Source organism: Octopus bimaculoides, chromosome 6, assembly GCF_001194135.2.
Source record: "Octopus bimaculoides isolate UCB-OBI-ISO-001 chromosome 6, ASM119413v2, whole genome shotgun sequence".
Classification (NCBI taxonomy): domain Eukaryota; kingdom Metazoa; phylum Mollusca; class Cephalopoda; order Octopoda; family Octopodidae; genus Octopus; species Octopus bimaculoides.
In genome coordinates, this window is record NC_068986.1 from 39176829 (window position 1) to 39196631 (window position 19803).

Below are 19803 nucleotides of genomic sequence, written 5' to 3' on the forward strand. Positions count from 1 at the left end.
GGCCAGGTTGGAGGCCTAACCTTCTGAGTTCTTTTATGGGGCTTAAAAAAAACTGAAGGACCACTGCAATAAGTGTGTGAATCTAAGAATGGAAATATGTTGAATAAAATCATAATTAACTGGCCCTCCTGTATTTTCTTTTACCAAAAGCCAGAAACTTTTCAGCACCTCCTCATACAAGATAGCCAATTCTGAATACAAAAGTCATTATAGCAGTGATAGAAAAGGTAGAGAGAGAAGACAGTGTATCTGTAGTTCAGAGGCTGGAATATGTCTGTGAGAGATTTTATGCCAGTCAGTTGAGTGGCATTTCTCTAAATGTAGTTCAGCATATCTGAATATACAGCAACATCATTGACTCAGGATTAAGAGGAGCAAGAGACAACCCAAGGAACATTACTATTTTCTCTTTCTTCCTCACTCTCAGAAGAGACAAAGCCCTAAATTTTAAACCATTTATTCTTTGCAGAGATTAAACTTACCAAACTCCTCTATAAACCATCCTATAGACTAATTGTCAATACAGACCATCATTACTCTCCTAGGATTACTGATTTTTATTCTATCTTACCATTGGTTAGAACAGACAAGCAAGAAGTACTTACGAGTCATAATCTTGGATGATGTTGCCCACTGCATGCAGAGACGTTGCATAGGGGTTAAGATTGTAAGGGCTGATATAATGTAATGAACTGGGGCTTGTTGGATTACCATTTGACGCTGTGAAGTCTACTGCAAATGTACAGTGAATCTGTGTCCTGAAAAAGATAAAAATATACATACTTTGTCAGAGATATTTCATATATAATGTTTCAGCATCTTGCTCATTTAAACTATTTCTTTTGTCACAAGCCAATGAGGGATCATCTACGTGGTTATTTGACTTGAAAGAAATAGACAACAATTTTCTTACCATGTTTAAAAAATGACTCTCTGGATAATGTAGTCAGTGCAATAAGTCTGAAAAAATAAAAGATGACCTGGTCATGGTCAGAATGGCTTTGGTCATAAGTCTGCTAAATCCAAATTGGCCTTGGGCTAAATAACAATTGTTATCATATTAATCATCTTGATTATTTTCATAATTACTGCTATCATTGTCAATGTTATCGCACTTTTAATGTTTCAGAAGACCTGACCAGTGCCAGTCAGGTGACAACCATTGTCACCATCAGTATTAGTCATAAAGATTTTCTTCACACACGCAAATATATACATACATCATAATTGTTTTCATTGTAATCATCATCATTTTAACGTCCACTTTTCCATGTTTGCTTGGATCAGACAGAATTTGTTGATGTGATGCAGATTTTCTACAGCTGGATACCCTTCCTAACACCAACCTTCACTTGTTTCCAAGTAAGATAATATTTCCCTGTAACCTGACAAATTTCCATGTAAGATTGGAAATAAACAACATGGCTTATGTGACAGTAACATTCACTTATAACCAACATGCAATGTCAAGACAAAATGGTACAAAGACACAAATACATATGATGGGTTTCTTTCAGTTTCTGCCTATCAAATTATTTTAAAAAATAATCAAGAATTTGCTTTCATTTAGCAAAATAACTTTTTCATTAACTGGCATTTTAAAACTGATATTTTGAACATAATGAAAGGCTCCTGCATAAAATTATAATTTTAATTTAAATATTAACCCTTCAAAATTAGAAGGTTTTGTATCAAAGAACCAGAGGCAATCTCAAGTAGGTTGATGGTAAAAAATTTAATGTACATCTTAACTTGAACTACTGAGATGTTACTGTATTACTGTATCAATCAGACTATTAGATGTTGATTTACATTGCTTGTCACAATGTGCTTCCTCACATTGTAGCTTTTGAATCATATCAGCCTGCTGGTTAGGTGGACAGGCCAACGCTTCCTTCAAATGAAATGCCAACCTGTTGCAGGTTGTACTGAGTGGATTGGAGCAGTGTGAAATGAAGGGTTTTGCTCAAGAACACAATACACTGCTAGTCTGAGAACCAAAGCCATAATCTTGCAATCAAGAGTGCAACACTCTAACCATTAAGCCATGTGCCTTCACCGAGAAGTAAATTTTTGAAAATCCATATTCACAACAAGCAGATTCAGTTATTTCACTATGTTTTGAATACTGAAAAATATAAGTTAATCTCTTTCCACATGATGATATATAATCTAAACCCTTAAAGTGAATGATGTTAGTATGATGATAGTAATGTACATTACGCATAAGTACAGTGAGCACATTATTTACTACAGAATCACATTAACTACATATAAATGCAATTCAATTGCTAAGGCATTGGCTTATGACAGGTAGTTTCAATGTGTTTGCATTAAAAGCTTTCTTTGTTCACTTTTGCAATGTTTGCTAGAGAGATGTAGTAGTTACACTACAAAAACACATTAAATTAAGACAAGTGCTGAGGATGCAATCTAATTGTCAAAGCATTGGCTTATGACAAGTTGTTCTTTCATTTGTTTTTGTATTAAAAAGCTTTCTTTGTTCACATTGGCAGTGTTTGCTAGGGAGGTGAAGTAGTTATACTATAGAAATATATTAAATCAGGACAAAAGCTGAGAATTGTTCACCTATACCCCACTGCCGTTCCTGTGTCCCCTGCACTTTAGAATGAAGTTAGGATGAGTTGGTTACTTGGCTGGCCTTAAAGTGAAATGACTGAAGCAATCTCATGAGAATTGAATAGCTGTTAAACATCAAATGTTATGCACAAAAGTTGATAATATATGAAGATGCTTTATGATTTTATAGCTTTTTGAAGTATAAAGTATTGCAATATAATTGAAAAAGAAAAAACAAAACAAAAATGTCTAGATATCTTTTACTATCTCATACCTCTCTCTCTCTCTCAATAATATAAAGTTTGTTTATTCCTAATCAATGCTTGGCACTAATACCCTTATTTTTATTCTGACCAGGTGGTTCACTAGTGCAACTCAGTCACTGATGCTGACTGTTTTTTAAGTTAAGGCTATGGCTTTGAAACTGTCCAGGGTTATCTCTCTTCAGTATTTCCCATTGACGAAGGCTAAAGAGCCAGAAATGCATGTCTGGGAATCTAGTAGAGGGAAGCACTGGCCAGATATGGTGTTTTACATATTTTACCACAAGAAAGAATTTTTTCTCTCGACATTAACTTCCATGACTTTGAATTTAGAAGTTAAAATGTCATAAACAAACACACATGTATGTATGTATGTATGTATGTATGTATGTATGCATCTATGTATGTATGTATATATATATATATACATACATATATATATATATATATATATATATATATATATATATATATATATATATATACACATACATGCCAGCATATGTACATGCATTCCGACACACACACACACACACACATGTATATATATATATATATATATATATATATAGATATATATATATATATATATAATTATTAAAGAGGACAACAACTGTAAAGGCAAGACAAACATCTGAAGTCATACACATGTACATAGACATACATATATGTGTGGCTGTACATGTATGCACATACATTAACAGCAGCATTATAGTGCATTTGGATAAGCAGAAATGTAAAGTAATCTAATGGGTGCATGTTTTTCTCAAACACACATTATTTAGCTTTAACCAGTTGTGCTACAATTCTTTTTGTCACATTCATAACTTGGTACCTTGGTTTGATATCTCTGTAGTTGCTTCCTTCTAGAACATCTCCTTTGCCCTTGTTGCAGTTGATAATAAAGATGTCAGTCATTGAGAATGATATGATACCTCCCTGTACTATGTGGAAAAAGTACATGAGTGACTAGTGTGTGTCCTATATTGGTATCTCAGTATGCAAGCATATCCCTGATGGAGGAGCTGTTTTCTCTGCATCTTTAACTCTTTTTATACCAACCAACCAACCAACCAACCAACCTAAGACTTTTTAATTCCATGTTAACTTGTGCTAAAGTGATCTATATTAAAACCTTCTGTCAAAATTTCATGCTAATATACATTCCAAACACTCAGCTTTAATGACAAAGTTATTTCATTAAATCTCTCCTTATTTTAAAAGTTATTGAAACAAAGGCAGCCAATTTATTTCATCAAAAATATGGAAACAGAAGGGTTAACCATATTTTTCACCATCACTGCCAATTTCAATAGCTGGTCTCTCAATTAGATCTACATGACAGATCTCCTTCTCCCTCTTCCTCCCACACATGTTTCTCATTTAACAACCCCTTCTAGTAATATCTCAAAACCACTTTCTTCTTAGCATCAATGAGAACAAGAGAGCTGCTATCATTTTGTACACATTTTTTGTCCATGATGTCTTGATTAACACTGACACACTGCTTTGCAATCTAAAACATTTCCCACTTCTGATCCTCTCAACAAAAAACATTGGCAAACCTTTTTCTTACTTTCAGCTGCTCTCTGTACTATGTGTACCTGACATCTAGTGTTTCTTCTAGCTACATGATAGAGTTACTCGCTTCTGAGTTTCTTCCAGTCTTCCTTAACCTGTCTCTTAGCTTTTATCATTCACTCATCTTTACCATTCCATTACCATGCCACTTTCTGCCTAGATAGAACTTTGATATCTGTGGTATGTTTCATTTTTTGTACCTACTTTTTCTAAAATGTCTTGTATCTCTGAGTTTATCTAACTCTTATCTTGAGTTTTGCTCATTCCCAGTAATACTGAATAGTCATTTCTTCACAAAGGAAGGACTTTGTATTAAGAACCAGTTACTCATCTCATTTCCTGAGGAATATGAAGACTATCTGGCTTCTGTGTTAATTTAATTGACAGACAATCAGGTGGTTGGCTGGATTCTGTAACTTAGAGCTGCAAATGGTTAGGTCTTTCGCAACACAGGAGTCCAAAAGCCTTAAACATTCTTTATTTTATTGTATAAATAGCATCAACTTGCATATTCATCAAAATAGCCATAATGGAATTTCCCAATATATTCAGTATTTCTAGTCATAATAATGAGGTTGCTGTCAACCATTACTGAGTTAGTCTGCAAGAAGGTCTCTAGAAACAGTTGTTTTGCTCAATTGCCTGTCCTGGTTTAAGTGTACTATTATTGTCATGTTACCCTTAATAACCTATGGTTAATTATTCTTTTCTACTCTAGGCACAAGGCCCAAAATTTTTAGGGAGGGGGCCAGTTGATTAGATCAACCCCAGTATGCAACTGGTACTTAATTTAATGACCTCCAAAAGGATGAACGGCAAAGTTGACCTTGGCGGAATTTGAACACAGAACATAAAGACAGACGAAATACCATTAAGCATTATGCCTGGCGTGCTAACATTTCTGCCAGTTCGCCACCTTCTATGGTTAATTATTCCGTCACATGTGAGTATCTTGATTACTTTACTTATCAATTTTCCTGCTAACACTAATCCCATGTCTACTCCACCCTCTCTAGCATTATTATTCACCCATAAAAATTTCTTCCAGTCCTTCCTGACCTGTACCTGCATTCTTTATCCATGAAGAGCTCCTCTCTATCTTATCCCTTATATACAACACATATTTAGGTGCAGGCATAGCTGTGTGGTTAAGAAGTTTGCTTCCCAACCACATGGCTTCAGGTTCAGTCCCACTGCATTGCACCTTGAGCAAGTGTCTTCTACTATAGCCCAAACCAACCAAAGCAAGTGGATTTGGTAGATGGAAACTGAAGAAGTCTGTCATGTGTGTATAAGCATGGAAAAGTTATAATGATGATATCTACTTGCCTCTACTTTAGAATCTCTACAAATTTCTCCAGGCATACCTTTCAGTATAACAACATTAATGATGGTAGCTCTGATGTTTTTACATCTGAGCTGAGGAGAGTTTCCAATGGGATATTCCAGTGAACTTAGGTGGGTTTCGAGTGTGTGTGTGTGTGTATGTGTGTGACTGCGACTATATGGTCTCAAGTTCAGTTGCACTGTGCTGCAACTTGAGCAAACATTTTCTATCATTGCTTTAGGTTGGCCAATACCTTGTGAATGAAATTTGCAAATACAAACTGCATTGAAGCCTATCATATGTGTGTGGGTGTGTGTATGTGAGTATGCATATTTAAGAATCAGCACATGCATGTGTATGCATGAAAATTGCCAATTCTGTTTCTCACATGGAATGGTCTGTCCAACAAATATTGTTGTGTTTACACTCCTAGTTGACATTACATATCACAGATCTGCATTTTATAAAAGACCTGTATATCATCATCATCATCATCATCATTTAACGTCCGTTTTCCATGGTGGTATGGGTTGGACGATTTGACTGAGGTCTGGAGAGCCAGCGGCTGCACCAGTCTCCAATCTGATCAAGCAATGTTTCTACAGCTAGATGCCCTTCCTACACTCTGAGAGTGTAGTGGGTGCTTTTTATGTGCCACCAGCACAGGATCCAGTCAGGCGGGCCTGGCATCGATCATATTCAGATAGTGCTTTTTACGTGCCACCAGCACGGGAGCCAGTCAAGCCTTAGCACCAATCATCTTTGGATAGTGCTTTTTTTATGTGCCACCGGCATGGGAGCTAGTCAGGGGGCACTGGCATTGACCATGTTCGGATGATGCATTTTACACGCCATTGGAATGGGAGCCAGTCAGGGGGCACTGGCCACAACTACGATTTTGGTTTTACTTGACTCAACGGGTCTTGTCAAGTATATCATATTGCCCGACACATCAAGGGTACTCTTAAATGGGTCAGTCATGCAACACTGGCATTGGTCATGGCTGCAATCTCACTTTAGTTGTCGGCTCTTCTCAAGCACAGCATATCTCCAAAGGTTTCAGTCTCCTGTCATTGCCTCTGTGAGGCCCAACGTTCAAAGGTCATGCTTCACCACATCATCCTATGTGTTCCAGGTCTACCTCTTTCACAGGTTCCTTCAACAGTTAGGGTTTGGTACTTCCTCACACAGCTGTCCTCATCCATACATAACACATGGCCATACCAGTGCAGTTGTCTCTCTTGCACACCACATTTGATGCCCCTTATGTCTAACTTTTCTCTCAGGGCACTCACACTCTGTCGTGTATGCACACTGCCATTACACATCCAGTGGATCATACTGGCTTCATTTCTTTCAAGTCTACAAATGTTCTCAGCAGTCATGGCCCATGTTTCACTGCTGTGTAGCATGGCAGTTTGCACACATGCATCATACAGTGTACCTTTCATCCTGAGCGAGAGGCCCTTAGTTGCCAGCAGAGGTAGGAGCTTTCTGAACTTTGCCCAGGATATTCTTATTCTAGACGCTACACTCTCAGAGCAACCACCCCACCACTACAGACTTGGTCGCCTAGGTAGCGGAAGCTATTAACTACTTCTAGTTTTTTCCCCTGGAATGTGATGGAATCTACTTTCTGTACATCTTCAGTGTTTATTGCTCCTGTGTACCCCCCCCCCAAAAAAAAAAACTATCTTTCTGGTTAACCTTCCTTTGATATTGCTGCACCTTTTATGTATCCATAGCTTACACTGGGTACATTGTCTGGAGTTTCTACCCACACCTTTTCTACAGATTGAGCAGGGCCATCTACTTGAAGGGATTTGTGATTTGTTAGATTTACTACTTACTAAGACTTTTGCTTTTGTTAGGTTAACCCTAAGGCCCTTCGATTCCAGACCTTGCTTCCACACTCTAAACTTCGTCTCTAGTTCTGGCAGTGATTTGGCTATTAGAGCAAGGTCATCAGCATAGAGGAGCTCCTAGGGGCAACCTGTCTTGATTCCTCTGTTATTGCCAGGAGGACTATAATGAACAAGAGGGGAGCTGAGGACTGATCCTTGGTGAACTCTTACTTCTACTCAGAATTCTTCACTATACTCATTACCAACCCTCACCTTACTGACAGCATCCCTGTACAGCCCTTACCAACTATTTGTCTATCCCCACTTTCTGCACTGATCACCAGGTAAGAGATTGGAGTACCCTGTCAAAGGCTTTCTCCAAGTCAACAAAAGCCAAGTACAGAAGTTTATCTTTGGCTAGATATTTCTCCTGCAGTTGCCTTACCAGAAATATAGCATCAGTGGTGCTTCTGCCTGGCACAAAACCAAACTGCATCTCATCTAGGCTAAATCTCTTCCAAATTAGTTGGGCTATATCCCTCTTTGTAACTTTCATCACCTGATCCAATAATTTGCGGGCTTGTTTCAGTTTCCATCTAACAAATTCACTCACAAGACTTTGGCTGGACTGAGGCTCTAGTGGAAGACATTTGCCCAAAGTGCCACATGTGGTTAGGAAACAAACTTTTTACTACACAACCACTACTGCTGCACACACGCACATGCACACACGCACATGCACACACGCACATGCACACACACACACACAAGAAATATATTAAGTATATATATATATATATTTATATATATATATATATACATACATACATATATATAGATATACATATGTATATATATATATATATAAGAGTGACATATACAAAAGAAACAATGAAAAAAGAAGAAAGCCTCCCTTCTCCATCCCTTGCACAGTACATAAAAATGATTTATACTAGGTGTCAATTTTAGACCAGTGATTAGAGGTTAAAAGCCACTGATTTATTACAGATTGTAATGCACTGGTTGGCAAGCAGTCAAAGAGGACGGCATTTTTCTTATCTTTTCCTCCATCTGGTTTTTAAGTCACGATTTTAATCCAAACATTAGATTAAAATCTGTCAATAATTTAACCACCTTGATTTTTTTTGTTTTTGATATAGTAAACCACTGCTTGGGTTTACAATGTGAGATATTCTAAATCTTTATGAGCTGGTTAAAATGTCTTTTATCTTTTACTTATTTCAGTCATTAGACTGTGGCCATGCAGGGGCACCACCTTGAAGTATTTTAGTTGAATGAATTGATTGCAGTACTATTTATTTTTTTATGCCTGACACTTATTTTATTGGTCGCTTTTGCTGAACTGCAACTTACAGGGACATAAACAAACCAACACCAGCTGTCAAGTGGTGATGCGAGGCAAACTCAGACGCAAATCCACACACACACACACAATGGACTTCTTTCAGTTTCTGCCTACCAAATCTCCTCACAAGGCTTTGGTTGACCTGAAGCTAGAGTAGAAAGCACCTGCCCATGATGCCATGTAATGATACTGAACCTAGAACCATGTGGCTGGGGCGCAAACTTCTTACCACACAATTTGACCGATGTCATTGTTGTTGGCAGTGGTGTCATTGGCATCGATGTCATCATCATAGAATTTGTTGACGCAGATTTTTATGTAGCTGGATGATGCCCTTCTTGCCACCATTCTTCAGCTGTTTCCAAGTAAGGTACTATTTTCCCATGTCAGCATCATCATCATTATCCTCCTCCTTTAACATCTGTTATCATCATCATTTAACATCTGTTTTCTAAGCAGACATAGGTTGGATGGTTTGACAGGAGCTGTCCAGGCTCCAATTGTCTGTTATGGCATGGTTTCTAAGACTGGATGCCCTTCTTAACATCAACCAGTTTACAGAGTGCACTGGGTGCTTTATATGCGGCACTGACATGGGTGCTGTCAGGACATATTTTCACAGGTGATTGGAAATGAAGGGCAGTGCTTGCAGATGATGACACTTGTTTTACAAGTATCATGTGATGTCAGGACAAAAAGACACAAGCACGCATGCACACACACACACACACACACACACACACACACACACACATGTACATAATATATATGATGGGCTTCATTTAGTTTCTGTCTAGGAAATCTACTCATAGTGCTTTGTTCTTCCTGAGGCTATTGTAGAAGACACTTGTCCAAGGTGTCTAGACTTGGAAACAAACAAGCAGATGAGCAGACACCCGACCTTATAATGGTAAAGGTAGCACCGTTCCATTATCATGTGATGAGGAAAAAATAATGGTTGCAGAGAAAAGTATCAAAACTGTTGAGTGAAACACAAAAGGAAAAATGAAAAAGAAATCGCTCTCTCTCTCACACACACACAAGTCAAAAGTAACAGAAAACAAACCAAAATGTCTGATGATGAACAACCTCCTCAAAACAAGTGATGCTCCTCCTCAAAGTAATGAGGAAAACACTAAAGAAACAGATGAGTTACTGTCCTACACAGATCAAACCACCAGCTAACAGACAAAATCATGTATCTGTGGTGTCATGGATATTCTGGTGATGTGAAAATGACAGCAGTGCAGTTGGGATTGGAACAGAGGAGACAAGCAATAAGCAATGGTAGGTTGTTGGTAAAAACAACACAATGGCATTATGAGTGATGGTGACATTATATCTGCTGTTGATGAGATGTTTTGACTGACAGGATGACAGCTTCTTCACCGATGGTATCCAAGCACTGCAGCACTGATGGAAGAAGTATGTTGACTGCAAGGGGGACTATGTTGAAAATAAACCTCATTTGGTAACATTCCACGAGAGCATCTTGGTCAGCCTATGAACTTTTCAGTCGACCATCATACGATGAACTGAAGCAATCTAATCAGAAGACATGCATTGTAATCTACTCCAACCAACTAAAATAATATTAAGAGATGTCTTTTAGGTGCATAAGATAGCAGTATGAGGAATAGGTGGCAAGTAGAGACATGTCAGTAGATTATCTTCCATGTATGGACAAGAATGTTTCGTTGACTTTAAATCAGATCTTATTCTAATTGTTGTATGGTTTATCATATTTGTTATTTATTCCATGTAAATATTTATACTTTCACTAATTTAGCCAATTATATATATATAACTTAATGTCTTTTATCCCTTCCCTTGTCTTTCTGTAACTTACCTGTTCAACCCCACTTGTCTTTGGAATGTGTTTAATGTATCTTTGTTCTTTTTATGTGGCTCTGAGTCCTTGTGACTAAAAGAGTGATGTTGCTGCTGCTGCTGCTGCTGTTGTTGTTGTTGTTGTTGTTGTTGTTGTTGTTGTTGTTGTTATTATTATTATTATTATTAAGGTGGTGAGCTGGCAGAAACATTAGCATGCTGGACGAAAAGCTTAGCGATATATTACATCCATCGCTTTGATCTGAGTTCAAATTCTGCTGAGATCGACTTTACCTTTCATCCTTTCAGGGTCAATAAAATAAGTACCAGTTGAACACTGGAGTTTATGTAATCAACTCATCCCCTCCCCACAATTATTATTATTATTATTATTCAGTAGTTTTGTTTTTATAGTGTGCTTTCACTTCACTACCGAGCACAGGTCTGTGTGCCTTGGGTATGTGCTATGATGCTCTTATGGTTACTGTATTGAAAGTGTTTTGCGTAGGGTATGTGCAGTGCCCAGTAGTGCAATTTTCTGTATGTTATATATATTTGTAAGTCCTGGTGTTTTTGTTATGTATTTGTCTGAATATTTTTTTATCATACCTAAGGCACCTACTATGATAGGAATTGTTTCTGTTTTTAGATTCCACATTCGAGTTACCTCTATTTCCAGGTCTTTGTATTTTGAAAGGTTTCTCCATTTCTTTTAGGGAAACGTCATCTGCTGGTATTGATACATCAATTAGAAAGCATTTTTTTCCTTCATGATCTCTAACAACTATATCTGGCCTATTGGCCTTAATTTCTCTATCTGTGTGTATTGGCATATATTCCAGAGTATGGTTGTTTTCTCGTTTTCTGTGACCTTTTCTGGCATGTGCCTATACCATCTTTTTTCTGTTGTTATTCCATAGTGTTGGCATAGATTCCAGTGTATGTAGGTCCCAGCTCTGTTGTCTGAATATATTCCTTCTTAGCCAGGACTGGGCAGCCAGAGATAATATGGTTTATTGTTTCTTGTCCATCGCCACATATTCAGCAGTTTCTTTTCATTATATGTTTTTTGGTAATTTCTGGTGGGGAGCTTGGTTGGGAAAAAATTCCTCTACAACCTTGCTCCTTCTGACTATCATTTGTTTCGTAGTTTATAGAATCATTTAGGGGACATAACTTTTGCAAGCCAGGAGAAGGTCGAAACTGACATTTCAGAGTTCTTCGCTTCGAAACCAAAAGAGTTTTACATTGATGGGATTAAAAAGCTTGTAAATAGATGGAAGGAAGTCATAGATAATCAGGGAGAGTACATTGATGATTAAATTTCAATTAAATGTAACATTTGATCACTTGTTTTCTTTATTCAAAATTCGGACAGAACTTATGGGATGACCTGATATATGTTCTGAGTTCAAATTCCACTGAGGCCTACTCTTCTTTGCCTTCCATCCTTTTGGGGTCCCCCCAAATTCCAGGTTTTGTACCTATAGTAGAAAGGGTTATTATTATTCAGGTGGTGAGCTGGCAGAATCTTTAGTATGTTGGATAAAATGCTTAGCAGTATTTCATCAGCCTTTTCATTCTGAGTTCAAATTCTGCTGAGGTTGACTTTGTCCTTCATCCTTTTGGGGTTGGTAAAATAAGTGCCAGTTGAACACCAGGGCTGATGTAAGTGACATAGCCCCTCCTCCAAAACTGCTGGGCTTGTGCAAGAATTTGACATCTATTATTATTATTATTATTATTATTATTATTATTATTATTATTATTATTATTTCAGTGGTAATCGTGCTTCAGATAACACTAAGAAATGATGGAATGCTTTAATGGAATAAATTTAAGTGATTAAGATTAGCTAAGTGGTGATTTCCTTTTTTTGTGGCATTATCTGTGGATATATGAATCTTAAATTATGAAAGATAAATTGAGTTTCTTGAAGTGGAAGGAAAATCAGTTAATGCGCATTAAAACGTCCAGAAATACCACAAAGAAATTGTCTATTTTTCACATTGTCAATACTGAAAGACAAACACATACAGTTTCCTTTGAAACTCTCTCTCTGTCTCTCTTTCACATATGCAACACCTATCAGAAAACAAGAACTACTTTTTAATCCCAGGAACCCAAATATTCAATACAAAGACTGGTGGATTGGCAAAATTAATCGAAAATCAGATAAGATACTTTGCAGTATTTTTCCAGGCTCTTTACATTCTGAAGTCAAATCCTGCTGAGGTTAACTCAGCTGTTCGACCCTTTTGGTAGGTCAATAAAGAAAAGAGTCTTTCAAATACTGGAATTGATATACTAACTATTCCTGTCTCCCAAAATTTCAGGTTTAGTGCCAATATAAGAAACAATTATTATAGAATATAATTTATAACTGGTATACGTAATTAAGGCTAGAGTCCAAAATGATACAGTTCAAACAACAATGGGTATCAACAGGATCAGTGATGAAATAAAATGCAGACGTTGAAACTGGATTGTACATATCCTTACAAGATTAAGTAAGTGATTGTACGATGGCACTAAAGTGGAAGCCTGAGGGGAAAAGAGCAGCAGGGTGCCCTAAAACAACATGGTGAAAGACCATTGACAAGGAAAGAAGATGAGAAGGGTGGAGAAGTTGGAATGAGACTAGAACAGTGGCAGAAAACAGGGCTGGTTGAAGAGATCATTTTGTGGCTTTATGTACCTCATGACATGGAGAAAACTAACTAACTAATATGCAATTAAGACAGTATCAAATTAAAATAGCCACTTATGTATCATACTTAATGTATACACACTGTTGATAGAAACAGTTATTGCAGTATTTCTCCTGAGATAACATCTGTTATAGATGAGCTGTATTAAAAACAGAATAAATATCAGAGGGAGATGAAAATTCATTCCATCAGTGACCAGTGATAATATCAATGTATTTTGGCCACTTTGGAACTTCTGGACTGAAATGCATGTGATGTTCTTGTTGGCCACTGTTGGGACTGAACCTTAACAACAACTTCTTACTAGAAATATACATTAGAATGATTTTACTTACCCTCCTCGAATGTAATCCAAAAATGTGTATACTTTGTCGATGGAAAAGCTCAATAAATCTACCTATAAAAGATAAGATAAAATAAAATAAAATCATGATAAAAGAACCAATTGTAAGTTTATATAATATTAAGTTATAATTTATATAATATTAAGTTTTAATTAAGGCAGTCCATCAGGCGGAGAATTAGTAGAGTTTTGCCTACTCTTTATATTAGTCAGACTGGTGAAAGCAACAACGAAGATGATGTTGTCAGTCTGATTAAAATAAACAGTATACATTATATAAATTCATTTCAGAAACATAGAATTGTATTAGTAGAGTTATTAGAACATTGGATAGAATGCCTTTTGGTATTTTTTCTGACTTTCTGTGCCCTGAGTTCAAATACCATCACAACTTTATCTTTCATTCTTTCAGGGCCAGTAAACAATATAACAATTCAGGATGGTGGATTGGCAGAACTACAAGAAATAAGTACAAGCATGGGTGTGGGTAAGAAGATTGCTTCTCAACCACATGGTTCTGCATTCAGCTCTACAGCATGATACTTTTCCTATAGCCCCAGGTTGATCAAAGCCTTGTGAGCGGATTTGATAGATGGAAACTGGAAGAAACCCATCATGTGTATATGTACATGTGTGTGTGTGTGTGTGTGTGTGTGTGTGTGTGTTTTACTGCTTCCTTGCCTTGACATCACATGATAGTTGTAAAAACAAATGTTACCATAATGCAAGCAGTGTCCGTCATTTCCAGCCTTCCATGAAAACATGTCTCATCATGGGAAAATAGTACCTTATTTGGAAACAAGTGAAGGTTGTTGACAGGAAAGGCATCCAGCTGTAGAAAAGTGGATGTTACAATGATGGTGATAACAAAATTGAACTGGATATTTTGTAGTATTTGTTCTGGCTCTTTGTGTTTTAAGATCGTCCCAGGACAGTGGCTTGATAAGATTGTCAGAGTGTCATGTGGTATCTGTACTAACCTTTTGTGTTCTGATAGCAGTGACCATGATGAGACTGGTACCAAGCTGTATTGGCCCTAAAGCATAGATCTTTCCATTGGACAATATCAGTGACATGATGAGGAGAAATTTGCAAATATGGACAACAGCTTGTCTTAAAAAAAAAAAACTCAAAAGAACCCCAAACATTTCAGCAAAGACTTGCCCAAACTACTGCCTACAGGTAATGATATATGAGTAACCCTGATCAATAGAAACCTCTAGTTTTAATTAAGGTTGTCCAGTCAAAGTCAAAAACTAAAGTTTTAATTAAATCTTAACAGTTTACTATATTTAATATCCAAAGAATCACTCATTACAAGTTAGCAAGTAAATTTATATGTACTTGATCAAGTAGCGCAAAATAAGGGCTATAAATTTTCCAACAAATTTTTTTGGTGTTTGAAATAAAGGCCTCCTTGGTGGAACATTATGAGTTCACAAGAGGCAGCAAATGTCAAGAAGGTACTATGGGAGAGATGCTGTGTATTAAGGGGGTCATAGACAGTTTTAGAAATACAATATTTAAACCAGGTATGGAACTTATATCTTAAACACGGTTGATAAAAAAAAAAAAACCCTTTTATTATGAATAGAGTGTTAGTTGGACATTGTATTATCAATGAGCAAAAGCATGTCATATGGACATTGTATTATCAGTGAGAAGAAACATGCTGGGATCTAATATAAATTTCATGATATAAACCTTTGTTTACTTCAGTGTTTTCATAAGAGTTTATCATAAAGATCACTAGTTCATGGAAATATCTAAACAGTGGTGCATACTGGATGGGACAATATCAGAAAATATGGATAATGAACCACCAAACAAAATTAACTTCTGTTTCATTAAAATAATCTGTCAATTTTTCTTTTTCTGTTTCTTTTAGTTTCTGTCTACCAAATCCACTTATAAGGTTTTTGATCAGCTTGGGGTTATAGTAGAAAAAACTTGTCTGATGTGCCATGCGGTAGGACTGAACTTGAAACTATGTGGTCAGGAAGCAACCAGATAGTCATACCTACACCTTATGTCAATATAAAAAGTTTAATTTATATATAGTCCAACCCATACTAGCATGTAAAGTGGACGTTAAACGACGATGATGATGATGATGATGATGATGATATAAATGGAAACTTACAATTCCTGAGTTTTTGTAGTTTTTCTTTTTTTCTTTCTTTTTGGGATTTATACACTGCAAAAGTGAATTAAAGAAAATAGGTTAGAATTGCAATAACAAAAACAACAAACCAATATGCCTGCTCAAATTAACTCTTTCCATCAGAAATATCATAAATCTTGCTCATAATTAGATTTTATACACTGTTTGGTTTTGGTATATGAAATAGTTAATCCTAGTACAAAATAATTTGCAGGATTTTATCTATTTATAGCAATTTATTTTTGAAGCATTAGATAGATGAAGCAAATAGTTATAATTTTTATGGAGGTACTATAAATAACAACTCCACAATTTCCCTTTACTTTTAGTTAGTCATATTTCCTGGTGGAAATAAAATATAGAAAGATAAAAATTGATAGTTTGATACAAACAACATGTTACTATATACATATAACACATTCATTTTGGTTGAAGTTGACAACTCGAATGGTTATAAATTATTCAACCCAAAGCTTGAACCCTGACAGATGCTACACCTCAGGATCAGAGTAGACTTGGGAATAATAATGGCTAAGAGATGGTTCCACACTCCTCAAAACCTTGTAATTCCTGAACCAGATGAAGTTTAAAGTCATATCCAATAACACTAATACTGTTTATTTATCAATTAATTATAGATGTAACATTACCAGATATTAACAACAGTGGCAAAAATGTAAAGTATGTGCTCAGTATTACTTGTTATATGACTAAATGATACTTTAGTTTGTATATAGTAACCAAGACAAATAAACTCAAGAAAATCGGATATCTCCCTTTGGAAAATAGATAAAGAGAAAGTAGGAGATACATCCTGACAATCAAATCCATAGATATTTTATTTTTTTTGCCTAGGCCCTGATAGTGAGATGTAAAACTGAAGTTTTTCCAAAATCTTCAACTGACATTTAGTTCTGGCACTCTGTTATTTCTATGGTCTGCCACATCATCATATTTACATTAATAATGTTTTAAAAAATTCTTCTCCTCTTTAATATGAGCTGCATCATTGTGATTCTTTGTGTATGCAATTGGAGCTACTTTTATGAAAAGACTCTTTTGCAATTATGATCCCCTACAGAGACTCCTTCAGACATGTATTTGTCAATATTAACAGAGCAGATGATTTATGAAATTACAAACTAACATCTTATCAAAGCTGAAGTGGAGAATCTTGACCTCATACAGTAGATTTCAGTGAATGACATTGTTTTCTTACAGTTGCTATACTCTGGTTACAGTGGCTATTGATTTTTAAACAAGATAGATCTGATTTATCTTAATGAATTCGCTATCTCTTTCTTCCTGTATTTACAATTTACTCGAGTATTCTTCTCTATCTCTCAAGAATGTATAATTAATTTAAAGTGATCAAAATAAAATTAATTAATAATTAATAAGATAATCTATGGAAGGAGATCAAGTAGTCTTCTTACCACATCAATTTCCAAAACATAAAAACATAATTTGGCTTCTCATGTCATCCTACTCAATTGTCTATTTGAAAGCTAATAAATTACTGTTGCTATTAAAAATACTACAGCAATCTGGAGTAGATGAAATAAACATCACTGATATTTTGGGATCAATTGCTAGAGAATATTACTGCTGTGTTGGTGTTTGTTTTAATAGCCAGAGGAAGCATGATAACTTTCACGATCTACAAGACTAAGGAGACTAAAGCAGTTCATGTTTAGTTTGAACAATTTGATGTCAATTCCAGCAGAAAAATTGTGGATCATCATCATCATCATCGTGATCATTGTTTTAATGTCCACTTTTCCATGCTCTTATAGGTTAGATGGAATTTTGTTTAGGTGGATTTTCTATGACAGGATGGTCTTCTTGTCACCAACCCTCTTCTCTTTCCAAGTAAAGTGATATTTACCCACAGCCAGACATGTTTTCATGGAAGACTGGAAATGAAGGACACTGCTTGTTTGATGGTGACATTTGTTTACAACTATCACATAATGTCAAAGAGACAGTATCATGCAGTGACACACACACACACACACACACATGATAGGCTTCTTTCAGTTTCCATCAATCAAATTCACACACAAGGCTTTGGTTGGCTTGAGGTTATAGGAGAAGACACTTGCTCAAGGCACCACACAGTGGGATTGAACATGGAACCATGTGGTTGAGAAACAAACTTCTTACCACACAGCCATATTTGTGCTTAAGGATGGAAAGGGAATCTCTGTGGGATACAGCTGTTGGGAGGAATGATTGGTAAAAGTGTTTAGTGTTGAGGATTGGAAAGTAATACTCAGTAGGTGAGTGGAGTTGAGTACTCAGTTGGGTGGAGGTGGATATGCAGTAAATTAGTTCTAAGATTGTACATCACTGCAGTTGTGAAAAAAGAGGTAGAGAAGAAACAGTGCATTTGTGTTGATGAAGAACACAAAAAATTTACAAATAATCAATAGAGTAAAAATACTGTTTGTTGTTACCACAACAAGCTACCAATCATAAAAATGAGCCAATAGGGAACACCTGTGTGGTCACTCAACCTGCTAGAAATAGCATCAAAATTTCCCTCAAATTATATCCTATCATCTGGGAGAATGGGAAGTACATTAGCGTTTTTGTTCTTGTTTGTTTTTCATTGTCAAAGATGACCAAAACTCAGGATAGGCTTGTTTGTCTTGGGTGTAACTGATGAGCCATGTCCAGGTTAAGAATCCTCACTCACACTTTGGACCAGTAATAGCAAAGTGAAGCACTTGGGGTAGTTATAGCTCTAACTTTGTGGAGTGAACACTTCTCAGAAGCAACAGTTCTTGCATTTTCAGCTGTTTGGGCACTAATGTGAATTAGACTGTATCAGATGCGTCAACTTTGGGCAAGCTGCTTCCAATAGTCAACTACAGCGGTAAGGTTTTTTCAAGATGCTTTCAGGTAGACCTTGAACCATGTCTTTTGCCGGACCCAATGATATAGTTTCCCCCACAGAATTTGCAATTGAAAAGTTGCTTTGGGATGAGGTGTTCTGGCATATCATTGATAAGTGATAGGTGTATTACTGTTGTAGGGAATTAGTAATAATGGTACACCCCTTCCATATGACAAGTGGAACGAGGCAGTCACTATAAGTAAGGTGACGTCAACCAGTATCAAAAGAGTATGTAGAGTATGAGAGTGTATGTTACTATTCTATTTCAAAATAACAACTGCACCTCTATGTTGATAACGAAATATTGTTGTGATGAAAAATTCTGCCAATATCTTTACATTTATTTGACTAAGTTAAACTAACAATCTGTTAGAAAGTATGAATGACTCAACATGAGACTGGTTAAAAGATTCCCCAGTTGTGTTTATAGAAAATATTTATAACAGAAGTGATGCATCCCAAACAAAACAACAATCAAGTACACACACTCATATTCTTTTGAATGTGGACAAAAACCTATGCATATACATATTATACATCCACATAAAATTCATATATATATAAACACGAGCATCCTGTAGCTCTGTTACATTTTATCTCATATACATGCATGTTTTAAGTACAAAGTAATCAAATAAAACATAAGTACAAGAAGCTAAGTTTGACTTAACTAATTCATTTCCCTCTACTATGTCTACCATAAACAATTATACAAACATCCTGATGCCCTCAGCAATTTACATTCTCTTAAGAAATATATTTTCTTGATTCCTATTCTAAAGATTCCCAAAACAGAAGCATTGATTCCAATAGAATTCCTTCCAGCTAAGTACATTGTAATTTCACTGGTAGCTCTTTCTCTCTCTCTCTCTCTCTCTCTCTCTCTCTCTCT

General features: G+C 36.2%; 1 protein-coding gene and 1 long non-coding RNA gene across 3 annotated transcripts in view; one reads left to right on the plus strand and one right to left on the minus strand.

Annotated features, from left to right (window-relative positions):
• Positions 1–19803, minus strand: part of LOC106882052 (copine-8) — a 263320-nt gene that overhangs the window by 16965 nt on the left and 226552 nt on the right. For both annotated transcript variants that reach the window (XM_052968690.1, XM_052968691.1), the window contains 3 exons: positions 15989–16042; positions 13838–13899; positions 606–758 (listed from right to left, as the gene is read on the minus strand). In XM_052968690.1, the coding sequence (XP_052824650.1) occupies positions 606–758; positions 13838–13899; positions 15989–16042 (269 nt within the window). The remainder of the gene's footprint in view (positions 1–605; positions 759–13837; positions 13900–15988; positions 16043–19803) is intronic.
• Positions 4857–15985, plus strand: LOC128248127 (uncharacterized). The gene is made up of 3 exons (XR_008264401.1): positions 4857–5367; positions 14258–15027; positions 15734–15985. It is a non-coding gene; the product is annotated as an uncharacterized LOC128248127 (long non-coding RNA).